Genomic DNA, 14,501 nt, shown 5'->3' on the forward strand with positions numbered 1-14,501 from the left:
CTTTGATCCTCAGTTTCCTCAACTACAAAATGGAGATAATATAAAATGGGGATGACAATACATATAGCATTTACCCGTGAGGATTAAATGAGATAAAGGATATAAAAAATCGTTGCCAACTAAAAAAAAAAGAAAGAGTCCTGGACCCCAGGAGGAGATGAGGATTGGTTTTATGTGCTTGTAATACTTAGATAATCAGATGTGATCTTGGGACTGGAAGAGGGGGAGCCAGTATTTGGTCTGTATTTGGGCAACTTTAGTTAGGCCGGCTTTCTTATGTTGGGAAAAACCAGGAAGGGAAAGGATAGACAGAGAAATCTTGCCATCTTGTGGTGAGACAAGAAATTTTCACTCTTCACTGACAATCACTAGCTGAATGTTGGACTTGTCTATGGGTCCAGGGCAAGAAAAGACACAATCCGTCCTGACTCTCAACCTATGCCGGGAACCCTCAGTAGATTTTTCAGCCATGATGTCATCACTTGCTAGAGGTAGAAGGGACTCTAGAACAGAGATTTGTAGCAAATCACATTTCTATAGGAACAATTCAGTTCTGCTTCATTTTTATTTATTTTTTGTTTGTTTCTTTGTTTTGGTGGTTTTTTTTTTGGAGGGGGGAAGGCAAGGCCATTGGGGTTAAGTGACTTGCCCAAGGTCACACAGCTAGCAAGTGTGTCAGGTGTCTGAGGTCACATTTGAACTCAGGTCCTCCTGACTGCAGGGCCGGTGCTGTACTCACTGTGCCACATAGCTGCCCCTCCACTTCATTTTTAGGGTTACAAAGCATTTTGTTCAATGTTGGAGTGTGGAAATGTCACAGCTGGAAGCATTTTTAGGATGTAGAATGTGAAAACATAGACCTTAGAATGTTAGTGCTGAAAGGGACCTTGGAAGATATCTAGATCCAAACCCTCTTTACAGATCAGGAAACCAAGGTAGGAAGTGACCATTGCTCCCTGTTGGCTCATATTAAGTGCACAGTCCGGTAAGACTGTTCAAGCTTGTTTTCACTCTTCTCAACATCAGTCAGTCAACAAGTATTTATTAAGCAATGAGGATTTAAAGCAAAAATGAAATAGTTTCTGCCTTTGGTAAGCTTATGCTTCATTGGGGGATAAGGCAGCAGTTGAAAAAGTCAGGTGGGGCTGACTTCATATACAATCATATCTTGTCAATAATACTGAGTAGATGCAAACTTTACATAACAAGTTTCAACAAGGTTGAAACCAAACCTTGCATAACAAGACATAACATATTTAAAGTAACTTGGCCTTGTTTACGCAGTTTATTTCCTAGGTGATTTTTCAATTTGGGGGATGTGTGGGGATATGTGATCATCCCTTTTAGCTAGAAATCCTATAGTGCTAAGTACTACAAAAGGTCATCAGTAAGAAAGAGCTCATGGTGCTGTGACCCTTGACTCAGAAACTTTTGAGAAAGTAGGGAAGGTCTCAGAAAGGGTTGTTAAGGATGCAGGTGATCCTAGCCCTGGGACTCAGTCATCATCAGCTGGTTGGTCGGTTGGTGCTCTCTATGCCAGAGACCTCTAGCATGGCCTGGAAACCCAAGATTTGCCAGAAACGTACACAACACAGGAGAAAGGAACCCGGGGTTGAATTACTCTGTTACAGAATGCTCACCTGACTTTCTTTTGGCTTCCTTTAGCAGCCAATATATCTAAGACAATCTGAAATAAGCCAGCCTAGGGCACCAGCAGAGACATTTAGACCCAACGGCTCTTTTCCCCATCTCTTGGGATTCAGACTCAGGTCTGGGTCTCCAAGTTCCTAATGATGAATTATCAGAGGAAATAGAGTCACCAGCCCAACACCCTTTACCATTCTCCCCTTGAAACCCAAACTTCCTGGAGGTGAATGAACAAGTGGCTCTTTAAGTTGGTTAACTTAACAAGCCTTCACTGAAATCCTTCTCTGATGTCTCTTTGAGGCATGGAGGTGGCCTTGGGTTCTTGAAGGCTATAGCACGTCCTAACCTGGAACACTGAGTAACTATCGGTAATGGGGTATGTGCTTGTCGTCCAAGGACAAACTTAGAGAAGAGTAATAATAACAGATATTTTTTAAACTGCTTTAAAGTTTGTCACATGCTTTGTATATTGGCCTTTCCCAGCACCTCTCTGAGGTTACATGCCAGGATCATTCCCATTTTGCATTTGAAAAAACTGAGACTGAGAGTTTACCTACTTCTTGGTAGTTGCCTGGTGTCACATAGCTGGTATCAGTGTCAGGATTTGAACCCGGATCTTCTTAAGTCCACATCCAGTACTCAATCCTCTTCACTATGCTTCCTCTCATCACCCCAGGGTGATGGATTTAGGTGATAAATTTTTTGGCCAAGCAGCTCAAGGAGTCATTGACTAAGATACAGCAGAGTTATGGTGGACAGAGGAGGGAGTGCCTCCACCAATGACATCAGGGATATTTGAAACTAAGAAATGAGGACCCAAGGGGCAGCTAGGTGGTGCAATGAGTAGAGCCCCAGCCCTGGAGTCAGGAGGACCTGAGCTCAAATCCGGCTTCAGACACTTGACACATTTACTAGCTGTGTGACCTTGGGCAAGTCACTTAACCCTAATTGCCCTGCCAAAAAGCAAAAAAAAAAAAAAAAATTAAAAAAAAAAGAAATGAGGACCCTAATTCTTTCCAAACAGTTAAATAAAAATGGTTTCTTTCTTTGCATGATAATATCTGCCCCTTAAATGCCACAGATCTGGAAGAACTTGCCGTACTTGAAGGCTGTTGTGATGTATAGAGAGACCCCAGCAGAGAGAATTCCGAATGTATATACGGTATGAGACACGAGGCTAAGGGGATTCTGGGACTGGCTCTGGGCAGCTGGGGGCGGGGGTGACACCTGCCTTTTTAATTCAGCATCTCATTCGGGTTAGAACTTTTCTTCATCTAGTAACTCCCAACTCCCATTTCTCTTTTTCTGTCTATAGATGGAAGAGCTCCTAGAGATAGGGAAAGAGGTTCCTGATACCACCCTGGATGATATCATCAACTCTCAGAAACCCAACCAGTGCTGTGTGCTTGTCTACACATCTGGCACCACTGGCAACCCCAAAGGGGTGATGCTGAGTCAGGACAATGTAGGGTCCTGGGCACTGAAATGTTGGTAGGGATGGAGGGGTGGGGAGTGGAGGAGGGGATTATAGAAGGAGGGGTGAGAGAAGAGACTGGGACCTTCCCACTGGGCAAGAGAGGCTAGAAAGAGATGTCAGCTGGAGATTTGGTAACTGAGTGAAGACGGATTGGAAGTGGGTCCACGGACCTCCTGTCCCAAAGGGGAGGCTCTCTTGAGCCTGTGGCCAGGCTGCCTGGTAGCACCGTATGCGCCCTCTACTACGGGGAGACAGTCAAGTTAAGAAGCATTTTGTAAGTTCCTACTATGGGCCAGGCACCCCCAGCCCTAAAGATGCTCACAGTTTGATGGGGGAGACATCATGCAGACAACTATGTCCAAATAAGCTATATACAGGATAAATTGGAAATAATCTTAGAGGGAAGGAGCTCCATTAAGGGAGATTGGGAAAGGTTTCTTGCTGAAGGTGAGATTTTGGCTGAAACTTGAAGGAAGCTAGGAGGCAGAAAGGAGATAGGGCTCTATTTGGAGGTGCTCCTTCCCTTTGAGGAAAACATGTACTTTGACACTTAAATGATTTCACCAATAATTATTGTAATTTTTCAACTAAAACATGTATTAGCACCTACTATGCACGTAGCTAAGCAAGATACAAAGTTTAGATAAGACACGGCCCCTGCTCTCATAGACAGATAGCATACACGATATTTTAAAAACCACATGATTAACACAAAAAAGAGGGCCAAACAGAGTGTTAGGCGAGCTCTGGTGGGAGGTGGGGTGTCTACAAATAAAAATATTGATGAATCAAATATCAAAGCTGCACCTTTCAGGAGCAACCAGATCCGGTCTTTGGGGAAGATACAACCGTCTGTCAGCCAAGTGGAAGCTAGCCCAGGGGAGGTAGCTGGGGGCTGTCCGTCCTTGGGTTGGCTGGCCACCAGCTGACGAGTACTTCTAGGCACAGAGACTTTCAAAGCCATTGACTCAGGTGTTAAGAGGATCCTAATTGCTCAAGGGGAGGGAATCCCTATAATGATGAACTCCACTGCCAGAAATATTGGAGTATAAGAATGACAGTTATATTCATACTACTGTTTTAAAGACTGGAGAAAGCCAGTGAGCCAGAATAGTCAGGGATTAATTGTTCCCATTTTACAAGAGAAGAAATTGAGGCTCAGAGAACCTCTGGACCTTCTGTGCCCTTATCTCTCCTCCCCACCTACCCTCCAGATCACTTGGACAGCCAAGTTTGGCAGCCGAGCCGGGGACATCCAGCCCGCTGAGATCCAGCAGGAGGTCGTGGTGAGCTACCTGCCCCTCAGCCACATTGCTGCTCAGATGTATGACCTTTGGACTGGGATCCAGTGGGGGGCCAACATTTGCTTTGCTGAGCCTGATGCCCTGAAGGTCAGTCTGCCCCTGTCTTCTCCTGAGTCTGTTAACCTCTAACGTGGTCATACCGATTCTCGAGGTTGGAAGAAATCTACTGTACTGGAACATCTAAACTCTTTGGACTCTGCTTGTTTTTCTTCTGTCTCTGTCTCTGTCTCTGTCTCCCTCCGTGTGTGTGTGTGTGTGTGTGTGTGTGTGTGTGTGTGTGTCTGTCTGTCTGTCTGTCTGTCTGTCTCTCTTTGTCTCTCCCTCCCTCTCTGTCTTTCTCCCTCTCTCTCCTCTGTCTCTCTCTCTCTCTCTCTCTCTCTCTCCCTCCCTCCATCTGTCTGTCTTTCACCTCTCTCTATGTTCTCCGTTTCTTTTTCTCTCATATTCCTACCTGTCTTTCTCATCCCATTTCGCTCCTTCATCTCTCTCCTGTCATCTCTCCCTCTCATCTCATGGGTGGGCATGGGAGGGGAATTGTGATATATTAGAAAATGCTGTTAGGTCTGGTGTCAGATGATCTGGGTTTAAACACAATCTTTGTCACTCCCTGCCTATGCAAATTCCTCTCTGTGACTTTTCTCCAACTCTTATCTCACCTATAATGGAAAGAGCAATGGACTTGGAGTCAGGGGACCAGAATTCTGATCTTAGACTGACCACTTACTACCTGTGTGACCTTGGGAAAGTCTCCATCTCTCTGGGCCTCAGTTTCCCCATTTGTAAAATGAGGGTGGTGGGACCCTTCCAGCTCTGTCTCCACTCCTATGATTCCCTCTATTCTCCCTGTTCGTTTTCCTCTCATTTTGGGGGTCACTGATGGGGTTGAGGGTGGAGAAATGTGCCCCGGAAGGATCCCTGGATTTAGAGTCAGAAAGATCTGGATCCAGATTCAAGATCTGCCACTTTTGACCCATGTGACCTCAGACAAATTTGGTCCTCAGTTTCCTTTTCTGTACAGATGAAGGATTTGGATAGATGACCTCTTAGGTCTCTTCTAGTTCTAAATGTATGTCCCTATGGTATGCCCCCCCCCTCCACAGTCCTCTGTCAACCCCTAAACCTCCCTTTGTTTCCCCTGCCCTTCCTCCCACTGCCTCAAATCTCTCTGGTTGTCTCTCTTTCACCTGGGAGATTTCTGCTTCTGTTCCTATGAATTTCTGGGGATTGGGGGTTGGGGTTTGGGGGTTGGGCCAGCCCCTAGACATAGTTGCAAGGACTGGCCCAGTCAGGTTCATCCGAGATGCATCTGAGTGTGTGTGGGGAGAGGGGGCCAGGGACCAGGCTGCAGAAGAGCAGTGCATATTGGATGTGGAGTAAACTAAGAGTGTGACCCCCAGGGCAAGGTCCTCATTGGGGTGGCTTGGTCTGCTCCTATCACCCAGACTGTCCTCTCCCTGTCCTCATTTTCCCATTGACAGACAAGCTTAGTGACTACGCTGAGGGAGGTGGAACCCACTGCCCACATGGGTGTGCCCAGGGTGTGGGAGAAGATCATGGAGGGGATCAAGGGGGCATCAGCTCAGGCTGGATTCTTCAAGAGGAAGATGTTCCTGTGGGCAATGGCTGTGACCATGGAACGAAATCTCAGCTGCCCAAGCAGGTAGAGTGACTATTCTCATCCCTCCACTCCCTCCCCTCAGGCAGCCAGGGCTCTGGCCTCTGACCTCTGGCCTCCTATCAGCTATGGGGCTTCAGGCAAGGCCCTTCCCCTCTCTGGGTCAAGCAGGCTGTGGTTGACTTAGAAGCCTTTGTTGATTAGTGGAAGCTAAGTGTCCCCAGCACTTTACACTCCCAACCAAGATCTTTCTGGATAGGCCTGGGTTACTTTGCTTGGCTCTTTGAGGAATTTGGATGCTTTAAAAAGTCTTACAGAGTTTGATAGGAAGCTCACAATCTAATGGGAGTGGAGAAATGGGTACCCCAATAACCAGGATAAAGTAGAGGAAAGAGAGAAATCCCAAGAAGAGTTTCAGGCAAAAGGCCCTAAGAAATCTGGGGAAGGGGAGAACAATTTTACCTGGGGTTTGGGGAGAGGTGGAGATAATAAATTGGTCCTTGAAAAAAGGGATGGTATTGGGGAAGAGTCTATTCCAGGGGTGGGGGGTGTTGTAAGCAAAGGAATGGACCTGATGAAGGGCAGGCTGGGAACAAGAGATGGACAGTGGTCCAGTCCAGCGCAGAGATCAAGAACGTGAATTTGTTTTAATTCAACAAACATTTATTAAGTTCCAGTGATATGCTAAGCCCTATCTTTGGCAATGGGGGTACAAAGACAGGAGCTAAAGCATCCCTACCTTCCAGAGGCTTACATTCTATTGTGAGGGGAGAGAAGTAAACATCCACAAAGTAGTAAGATAGGGGAGAGAGGGCCCTGACCACTGGGAGGAATCAGGGAAGGCTTCATGTAGGAGGTACATTTGAGGTGAGCCTTGAAGAGCTCTAGAGATTCTCAGAGGTCGAGGAGGCGAGGGGAGCACAGCCCAGTAGGATGAGATAAATCCAGAAGGGCCGGCTCAATCCAGATGGAAATACATGTGGAGTGCTCAGCAAGCCTTCAGGCGCCATGTACGTGTTAGCTGTTATTATTGTGAAGGCACTGAATGCCAGCATTAGAGGTTTATACCTCAGTTGTCAAGCCATGGGGAGCCACAGAGGTTTTCCTGTAGAGGACTGATGTGAGCTTAGCAGTAAATGAGGAGGGCATCAATGTGGAGCATGGACTGGAAGGGGAGCAGGCCAGTGGCAAGAAGACCATTTAGGAGGGACATACCTAGCGCACCTGGCGTAATAACTTCCATGTCTATGGCACTTCAAGGTGCCCAAATGCTCTCGTCATGACAGCCCTGGGAAGTAGGAAGGGGCCGAAGGCGTTATTATACGCATTTCATAGATTAGCAGACAGATGCCAGAGAAGTGACTCGCCCAAGGTCATGCAGCACACGTCTCTGTGCATATATGTGTGTTCTTGACGGGGTCTCATGAGGGTAGATCTAAGCAATACATCTGCGTGTGTGTGAACGTGTGTCTACCAGCTATATTGTCATGCAAACATGCTTGCATTGATATGTCCATGTGTGTTTTCCCCTGGGCAATCAGTGACCTGAAGCCTTTCACCATGAGACTGGCTGATTATTTGGTTCTGGCTAAGATCCGCAAGGCCTTGGGGTTTGCCAACTGCCAGAAGAATTTCTACGGCGCAGCCCCAATGACCGCAGAGACCCTGCACTTCTTCCTGGGACTCAACATCCGCCTCTATGCTGGCTACGGGCTGAGCGAATCCTCGGGCCCACACTTCATGTCCAACTCCTACAACTATAGACTCTACAGGTGAGGCCCCTGGGAGCCACCCCCACACTACAGATGAGAAGACTGAGGCCCTCCGAGGTGAGGTAACCTGCTTGCGGTGCCACACGGCCAGTTAGGAGTCTGAGGGAGGATTCACAGGAGCCTGGATCCCGATGTGGAAGGGACCTCGGAGGCCATCAAAGTTCACTCTTCTCTATTATGGAGGAAACTAAGGTCTAGAGGTTAGGCAATTTGCCCCCAGTCACACAGGTAATAAGTAGCAAAGGCAGGATTAGAACCCAGGTTATCTGAGTGCAAACCCATCACTCTTGTCCTGTATTATGTCTTGGCAGCAGCTGCTGCTGCCTTCCTGCCCCATGCTTCAACTGCCCTGCTTCCTTGATTGTGGTTCACACTAGCTGGAGTTGTGGTCCCCTCTGTAGACTGACCCAAGATCATCTCCCCACTCACTGGACTGCCCCAAATTTCATCACCAGGGTTTTATTTCTTTGGACCTTAATTTCTGGAGATTCATAAGATATCTGTGAAAATGAAAGTACTCATGGCTAGGGTTCCTTTTGTATTATTGGCTATTAACATTTCATATGGGATTTGTTGGTGGCCATGACCAAGGTCACCATGGGGGTGAGAGGCAGAAAGGACAGGGGAGCCAAGCAGGACAAAACTAAGGAATGAACAAGAGAGTGGCAAATACAATCCCCCACCTTGACTCGAGGTAGCCTGGGCGGGGCAAGGACAGGGATGCCAGAGCTGAAGGGGACATTGCATCAGCGAGAAGGCAGTCCTCTGCCACCCTGCTCATTGCCGCTGTCTCCTCACAGCTCTGGAAAGGTGTTGCCAGGCTGCAAGGTCAAACTGGTGAACGTAGATGCTGAAGGCATTGGGGAGGTCTGCTTGTGGGGCCGGACTGTCTTCATGGGCTACCTCAACATGGAGGAGAAGACAAGAGAGGCCATAGATGAGGATGGCTGGCTACACACGGGAGACATGGGGAAGCTAGACCACGAAGGCTTTCTCTATATCACTGGGAGGCTTAAAGGTAGGATCTCCTTTTTCAAACGTTTTGTGGGCATCAATGCAAGGAGGTGGGTGGGAAGGATAGGGAGAAGAGCAGGTGAGATCCATGGTCTGGAGTGGCTGAATAAGGTTTCACAGTGCAAAGCAGGACATGAGCTGGGCCAGAATAGACTGGGGTGGGGGAAAGAAAGGGGCAGGTTCCATCTCAGTACTACATGACAGTGAGCCGTAGGAATGTGGGACAGGGGGAGAGTGACCTTCTAGAGATACGGCCCTGGAGATCAGGGATAGATGCAGATCGAAGTCACCTGCCGTGAACCTGAGAGTTGAAGCGATAATCTTCACCAGGGAGAGATTGTGGAGAAAGGAAGAAGCCTGAGCCCAGAACCAAGGAGATCATCCACTTTCAAAGCTCAAGAAAGCGATGAGGAGACTTTGAAAGGACAGACAAGGAGCAGAAGGGGAATATTAGCAGGCATCTATAGATTACTGTGAGGCACTGGGCATGGAAACGTTTCCCAAAAGCTTCTTCGTGAAAGGGAGAAAGGAGATCAGAGATGGCATAGTAAAATGGAGGGGAAGTTTTAGGGGAGACCCGAGTGCATCTGTAGATGGCTGCACAGAAGCCAGTGAAAAGGAAGGGCTGGAAGATGAATTAGAGAAAGAGGATTTGGGATGTAACACCATCTGCCTTGCTGCGGGTTGGGATTCCTAGCCCAACTGAGAGCTCCAATCCAGTAAAGACGGGGTGGGGGGTATCTCCTATTGCTGTTGTGCAGAGTTAATCATAACAGCCGGAGGGGAGAATGTGGCCCCCCTCCCCATTGAGGAGGCCGTGAAGATGGAGCTCCCCATCATCAGCAATGCCATGTTGATCGGGGACCAGAGGAAGTTTCTGTCCATGCTGCTGACCCTGAAGGTATCATATGATAAGAGCTAATATTTATATCGTGCTTTAAGGTTTGCAAAGTGATTACTAATATCATATCATTTCATCCTCACAAAAACCTTGGGATCAGGGAGTACAAGTATTATTATTCCCGCTTTATAGATGAAAAAGCTGAGGCCTAAGGAGGTTAAATGGCTTACCTGGGGTCATACGTTGAGGTAAATGTTGAACAACCAGCTTTTTGAAAATGCATGACATGCTTTTAAGTTTAACCTGCATCATTACAGTTTTCTCCATCACAAGTCGAAACAATCAGCAAAATAACGAACAAAGCCCTGATTTGTAGCACGTGCTACAAAAAATCCGAGATGTAGATGCTCAAACTGAACATTTTACAATTTCAGAGTGGGCTCTCCCACCACCTTTGCCACAGTTGCAAGTGCCTGAGGCAGGATTCAAACCCAGGTCTTCCTAACTCCCAGGCCAGTGCACTAACCACTGCGCCCTGTTGCCTCTCAAAATGAAAGGGTTAGAGGAGGAAAAGAAAGGCCAAGGGCATTAGGGCTTTGTCCAGGGTCTCACTTTGTGCCCAGAGTTGGGAGATGGAGAGTCTGGTTTGAGGAAGAGCCAGGAGGCCTAAGTCACTGGATTACAGAGCACGTGGTGGGATGTAAGACGTGAGTGCTGGTGCAGGTTATGAAGGCTTTGAGTGCCACACACAGATGATAGAATGAAGGTGCCAGTCAGCTTGATAGTCAAATTTGCCTAAAATCCTCAGCAAAGTAGACCAAACATGCATGTTATGCACATAATCGGTACTCATGATGTTTTAATTGAATTGCATATACAGTTAGCTAAGAACTGGCCAAATGCATTTATCATATTTCCACATAGGGCCATAGGGACCTCAGGACTCTTTAACACACCTCCCCATTTTCTTGAGGAAACTGAGGCCCAGGGTAGATAAGGTACTTCTCCCGGGTTCCCCAGGTCCTCAGCATCAGAGGCAGGATGTGAATCCAGCTAAACTGAGTCTGGTTCTTTCTACCATCTCATGATGCTTCCTTTATTAAGGACCAACCAAATGGTGACTCCACCTATCCATCCATCCACCCACCCACCCATCCATCCATCCACCTGCCCACTCATCCATCCGCCTGCCCACCCATCCATCCATCCATCCACACATCCATCCATCCACCCACCCACCCACCCATCCATTCACCCATCCATCCATCCATCCACCCACCCATCCATCCATCCACCCACCCATCCATCCATCCATCCACCCATCCATCCATCCACCCACCCATCCATCCATCCATCCCCAGTGATCACTTCCATGATTGAGCGCAAGCATCCTTGAAATCCTGAGAGCTTGAAAATGGGGGAGGGAGGGTCTGTAAAAACTTTTCTCCAAGGAGAGCAGGAAGAGCGGTTCTTAGGTGATGGCACAACTTTGTCTCCGGTGATTGTGCTAGTCTTTGTCCCTTATGCACCCTAGGATGGTGTTGAAGTAAGCTTTGTAGATGTTCAGTCATCTTCAGTTGGTGACCCCATTTGGGGTTTTCCTGGCAGAGATGCCGGAGGGGTTTGCCACGTCCTTCTCCAGCTCATTTTACAGATGAGGAAATGGAGGCAAACAAGGTGAAGTGACTTGCCCAGGGTCACAGAGCTAGTAAGTGTCTGAGGCCACATTTGAACTCAGGTCTTCCTGACGCCAGATCCAGCGCTCTATCCACTGTACCACCTAGCGTCAGCACCATATAAAATAATGACACCAGGTATTAACAGAGGCTTAACTAAGGTTTGCCAAGCACTTTCCTCTCAGCACTAGGGAGTTGCAGGTATTGTTACCCTGTTTTACAGAGGAGGAAATGGAACCTCCAAGAGATGAAGTGTCTTAGGCAAGGTTACACACAGTATGAGCTGCCAGCTCTTCCTGCCTTGACCATACAGCTGCAGAGAACACTGGCTCCAGGATGACATGAGTCACTCACATAAACTGTTTCTTACATGGGTCACTTAGGGACAGGTTCTGTGATTCACCCGATCTCTGCCTCCCGGCTGCCTTTAAGGCTCAGCCCAATCTTCTTGCTCAGTCCTCCTTAACCTCTGTGCTTTCCTCCCTTCGTTATCTCCAGTCGAGCTTGCCCCTAGCTGGTTTTGTTCATAGCTGCTTACTTCTTGTTGCCCTCATTAGCCCGAGGGCTTGAGGAGGGCAGGGAGTGGCTTTTACCATTTCGTACCCTCAGCCCTTAGCACAGTGCCTGGGACATAGTTGGAGCTTAATAAATGCTAGTTAACTGACTGACTGATCCAGTGAGAAACAATATTAAGGATTCTGTGCAGACACAGTAACACCAAGGTTTTTCTATTCCTAGTGTCTGCAGGCATTACGATTACGTGTCACATCAGAGGTATTTATAGTTACAACACTTACATGTATTTATATTTATTTTATTATTATATCATATTTATTATTATGTGATATTAGTATATGTTATATTTATTTTTATATATGCTACCTACGATAGAGAAGGAGCTTCTGTATTGTATTTAGAAATAGGACAAGGATAGGGGTAGGGATTGGACCTGAGATTTCATTGACAGAAGGAAATTCCAGATGAGGAAATCCCCTCAGCTGATGTAGGCCAGCACCTCCTGTGAAATTTACAGTCTTAAAAGCACTATGTAAAACGGGAATGCTATCTACCTCACAGGGTTGTTGGAACCATCCAGGGGGATAATAGTTGCAAGGCCTAGCAAACCTCAGTGCAATATAAATGTCAGTTGTTACCAAAGCATTTTATACCTACGAAGAACTTTACAGCTATTATTTCATTTTCCAACAGGCTAGTAAGGTAGGTTATTATTCCTATTTTCAGAATGGGAAACTGAGCTCCAGAGAGGTGATGGGTCTTGCCCGGGGACATGCGGCTAGGAAGCTACATTGCTAGGATGCAAGCCCCAGATGTCCTAATTCCCAAGCCCGACTCTCTTTCCACTTTGTTTAAGATACTTCATCTGGCTCAATCCCTTAATTTTACAGAAGATGAAACTGAGGCTGAAACTTGGATAAAGTCACAGAAGTTAGTGTAGATGACTCTACGCATGAGAGTAGAGCCAGGGTTAGAACCCAGGTCTCCTGGTTCCCAGCCCTTTACTCTTTCCACTACATATATTTATACTAATCCCAAGATATCTAGCCTGGAAATTTGGGGGATCCAGGGCCAGTGTTCCAGAGTCCCATCTTCTTTCATTTCATTATTATTCAGAGTAGCAAGGAGCTTGTTGACATCATTGGGTCTGGGGGTTTCCGTGCATATCTTGGTACTCACCTTTCAATCACTGGCACTTCAGTGCACTCTAGATCCAGAAACCTCAGATCCGACGGACTATCTCACCGATGAAGCCCTGGAGTTCTGCCAGAAGGTTGGCAGCAAAGCCATCAGAGTGTCTGAGATAGTGGGCAGGAAAGATGAGGCCATTTACCAGGCAATTGAAGAAGGCGTCCAGAGAGTCAACGAGAAAGCTGCTGCTCAGCCTTACCGCATCCAGAAGTGGGCCCTCCTGGAAAGGGATTTTTCCATTTCTGGGGGAGAATTTGGTAAGTTCTCTCTTTGCAGTGCTATGCTGCGGCCATTAGGCCTGGGGAAGGCTATTAAGCAGGGCTGTTGGAAAGAAGGCCAAGTTTGGTCGACGTAAGCAAGAATGAACTTTAGGAGCAGCACCTTTGACCCTGCCTTCCTACACTGCCTGCTATATCACAATGGTGACTTCTGTGGCGCTGGCAAGCCTGCAACTAACACCCCAAGATCTTTTCCTAAATTGCTTCCTTCCATCTCCCTCCATCTTGGATCTATGAAGTAGATTTTTTTAACCCAAAGGTACAATTTTGCATTTATCCCTATAAAATTTCATAACTTCAGGACAAGGTCAAGTTGTTTTTGGAGCCCAGGATTCTGGTAGCGCAAATCCTAGTTCAGTCTAGTGGGCATATAACCCTCAGTGACAGCTTTTTACATTCACTGAAAGACTGGATGAAGAGGAAGAACTGTCTGCCGCTCCTGCATTGTCTGATATAAACAAGAACACCAGGAGACAGCGTTCTGCGCAACTCCCTAATGTCCAGCCTGAGCCCTGTTTGTGTTTCTGACCAGACTGAATTAAACCTGGGCTCCTGGGATTCCCTTCAATAACAACAGCTCCTATTTCCATGGCACTTTAAGCCTTATGAAATGTTTTCCTTACGACCTCCCCGATATACAGGCATTGCAACGTTTATTGTTACTTTTCCACAGATGAGGAAACTGAGGCTCAGAGAGAAGTGACTTGCTCAAGGTCACCCAATGGGTGTCAGATCCAGGATTCAAATCCAGGTCCTTCTAACTCCTAAACCAGCTCAGTCCAATATATTACATGACTTGACTCTGCCTTCAAAGTCAGAGAAATGAAATGAAAATAAGTAGAAAGGACCTTGATGAGACCCTGAGTCTAGCCCCAGCTGAGATCTTGATTCAGTGGTTGCCTCCAAGCCCAGTTTTCATGTACTTCACAGTATTAGGGAGAATAAATGGCCAGGAGTGCTGGATTTGGAGTCAGGAGGCTCGAGTGTGAAACCCAGCTTTGCTACTTACTATGAGACCTTGGACAAGTTAGCCCCCTTCCTGGACCCATTTATTTCCTTCTCTGCTCTAAAGTCTACAATAATAATAGCTACCATTTATACAAAGCACTTTACATGTATTAACTTATTTAATTTGATCTTCCCCAAACCCTGGTCGGAACTGTGATTATC

General features: G+C 46.9%; 1 protein-coding gene across 1 annotated transcript in view; it reads left to right on the forward strand.

Moving 5' to 3' along the window:
- ACSBG1 (acyl-CoA synthetase bubblegum family member 1) overlaps positions 1–14,501 on the forward strand; it is a 127,378-nt gene that overhangs the window by 112,390 nt on the left and 487 nt on the right. Inside the window, exons 6-13 of the mRNA XM_036736471.1 lie at positions 2,729–2,809; positions 2,963–3,112; positions 4,339–4,515; positions 5,907–6,088; positions 7,585–7,815; positions 8,616–8,833; positions 9,591–9,730; positions 13,064–13,310. Of these exons, the coding sequence (XP_036592366.1) occupies positions 2,729–2,809; positions 2,963–3,112; positions 4,339–4,515; positions 5,907–6,088; positions 7,585–7,815; positions 8,616–8,833; positions 9,591–9,730; positions 13,064–13,310 (1,426 nt within the window). The remainder of the gene's footprint in view (positions 1–2,728; positions 2,810–2,962; positions 3,113–4,338; positions 4,516–5,906; positions 6,089–7,584; positions 7,816–8,615; positions 8,834–9,590; positions 9,731–13,063; positions 13,311–14,501) is intronic.

Source organism: Trichosurus vulpecula, chromosome 8, assembly GCF_011100635.1.
Source record: "Trichosurus vulpecula isolate mTriVul1 chromosome 8, mTriVul1.pri, whole genome shotgun sequence".
Classification (NCBI taxonomy): domain Eukaryota; kingdom Metazoa; phylum Chordata; class Mammalia; order Diprotodontia; family Phalangeridae; genus Trichosurus; species Trichosurus vulpecula.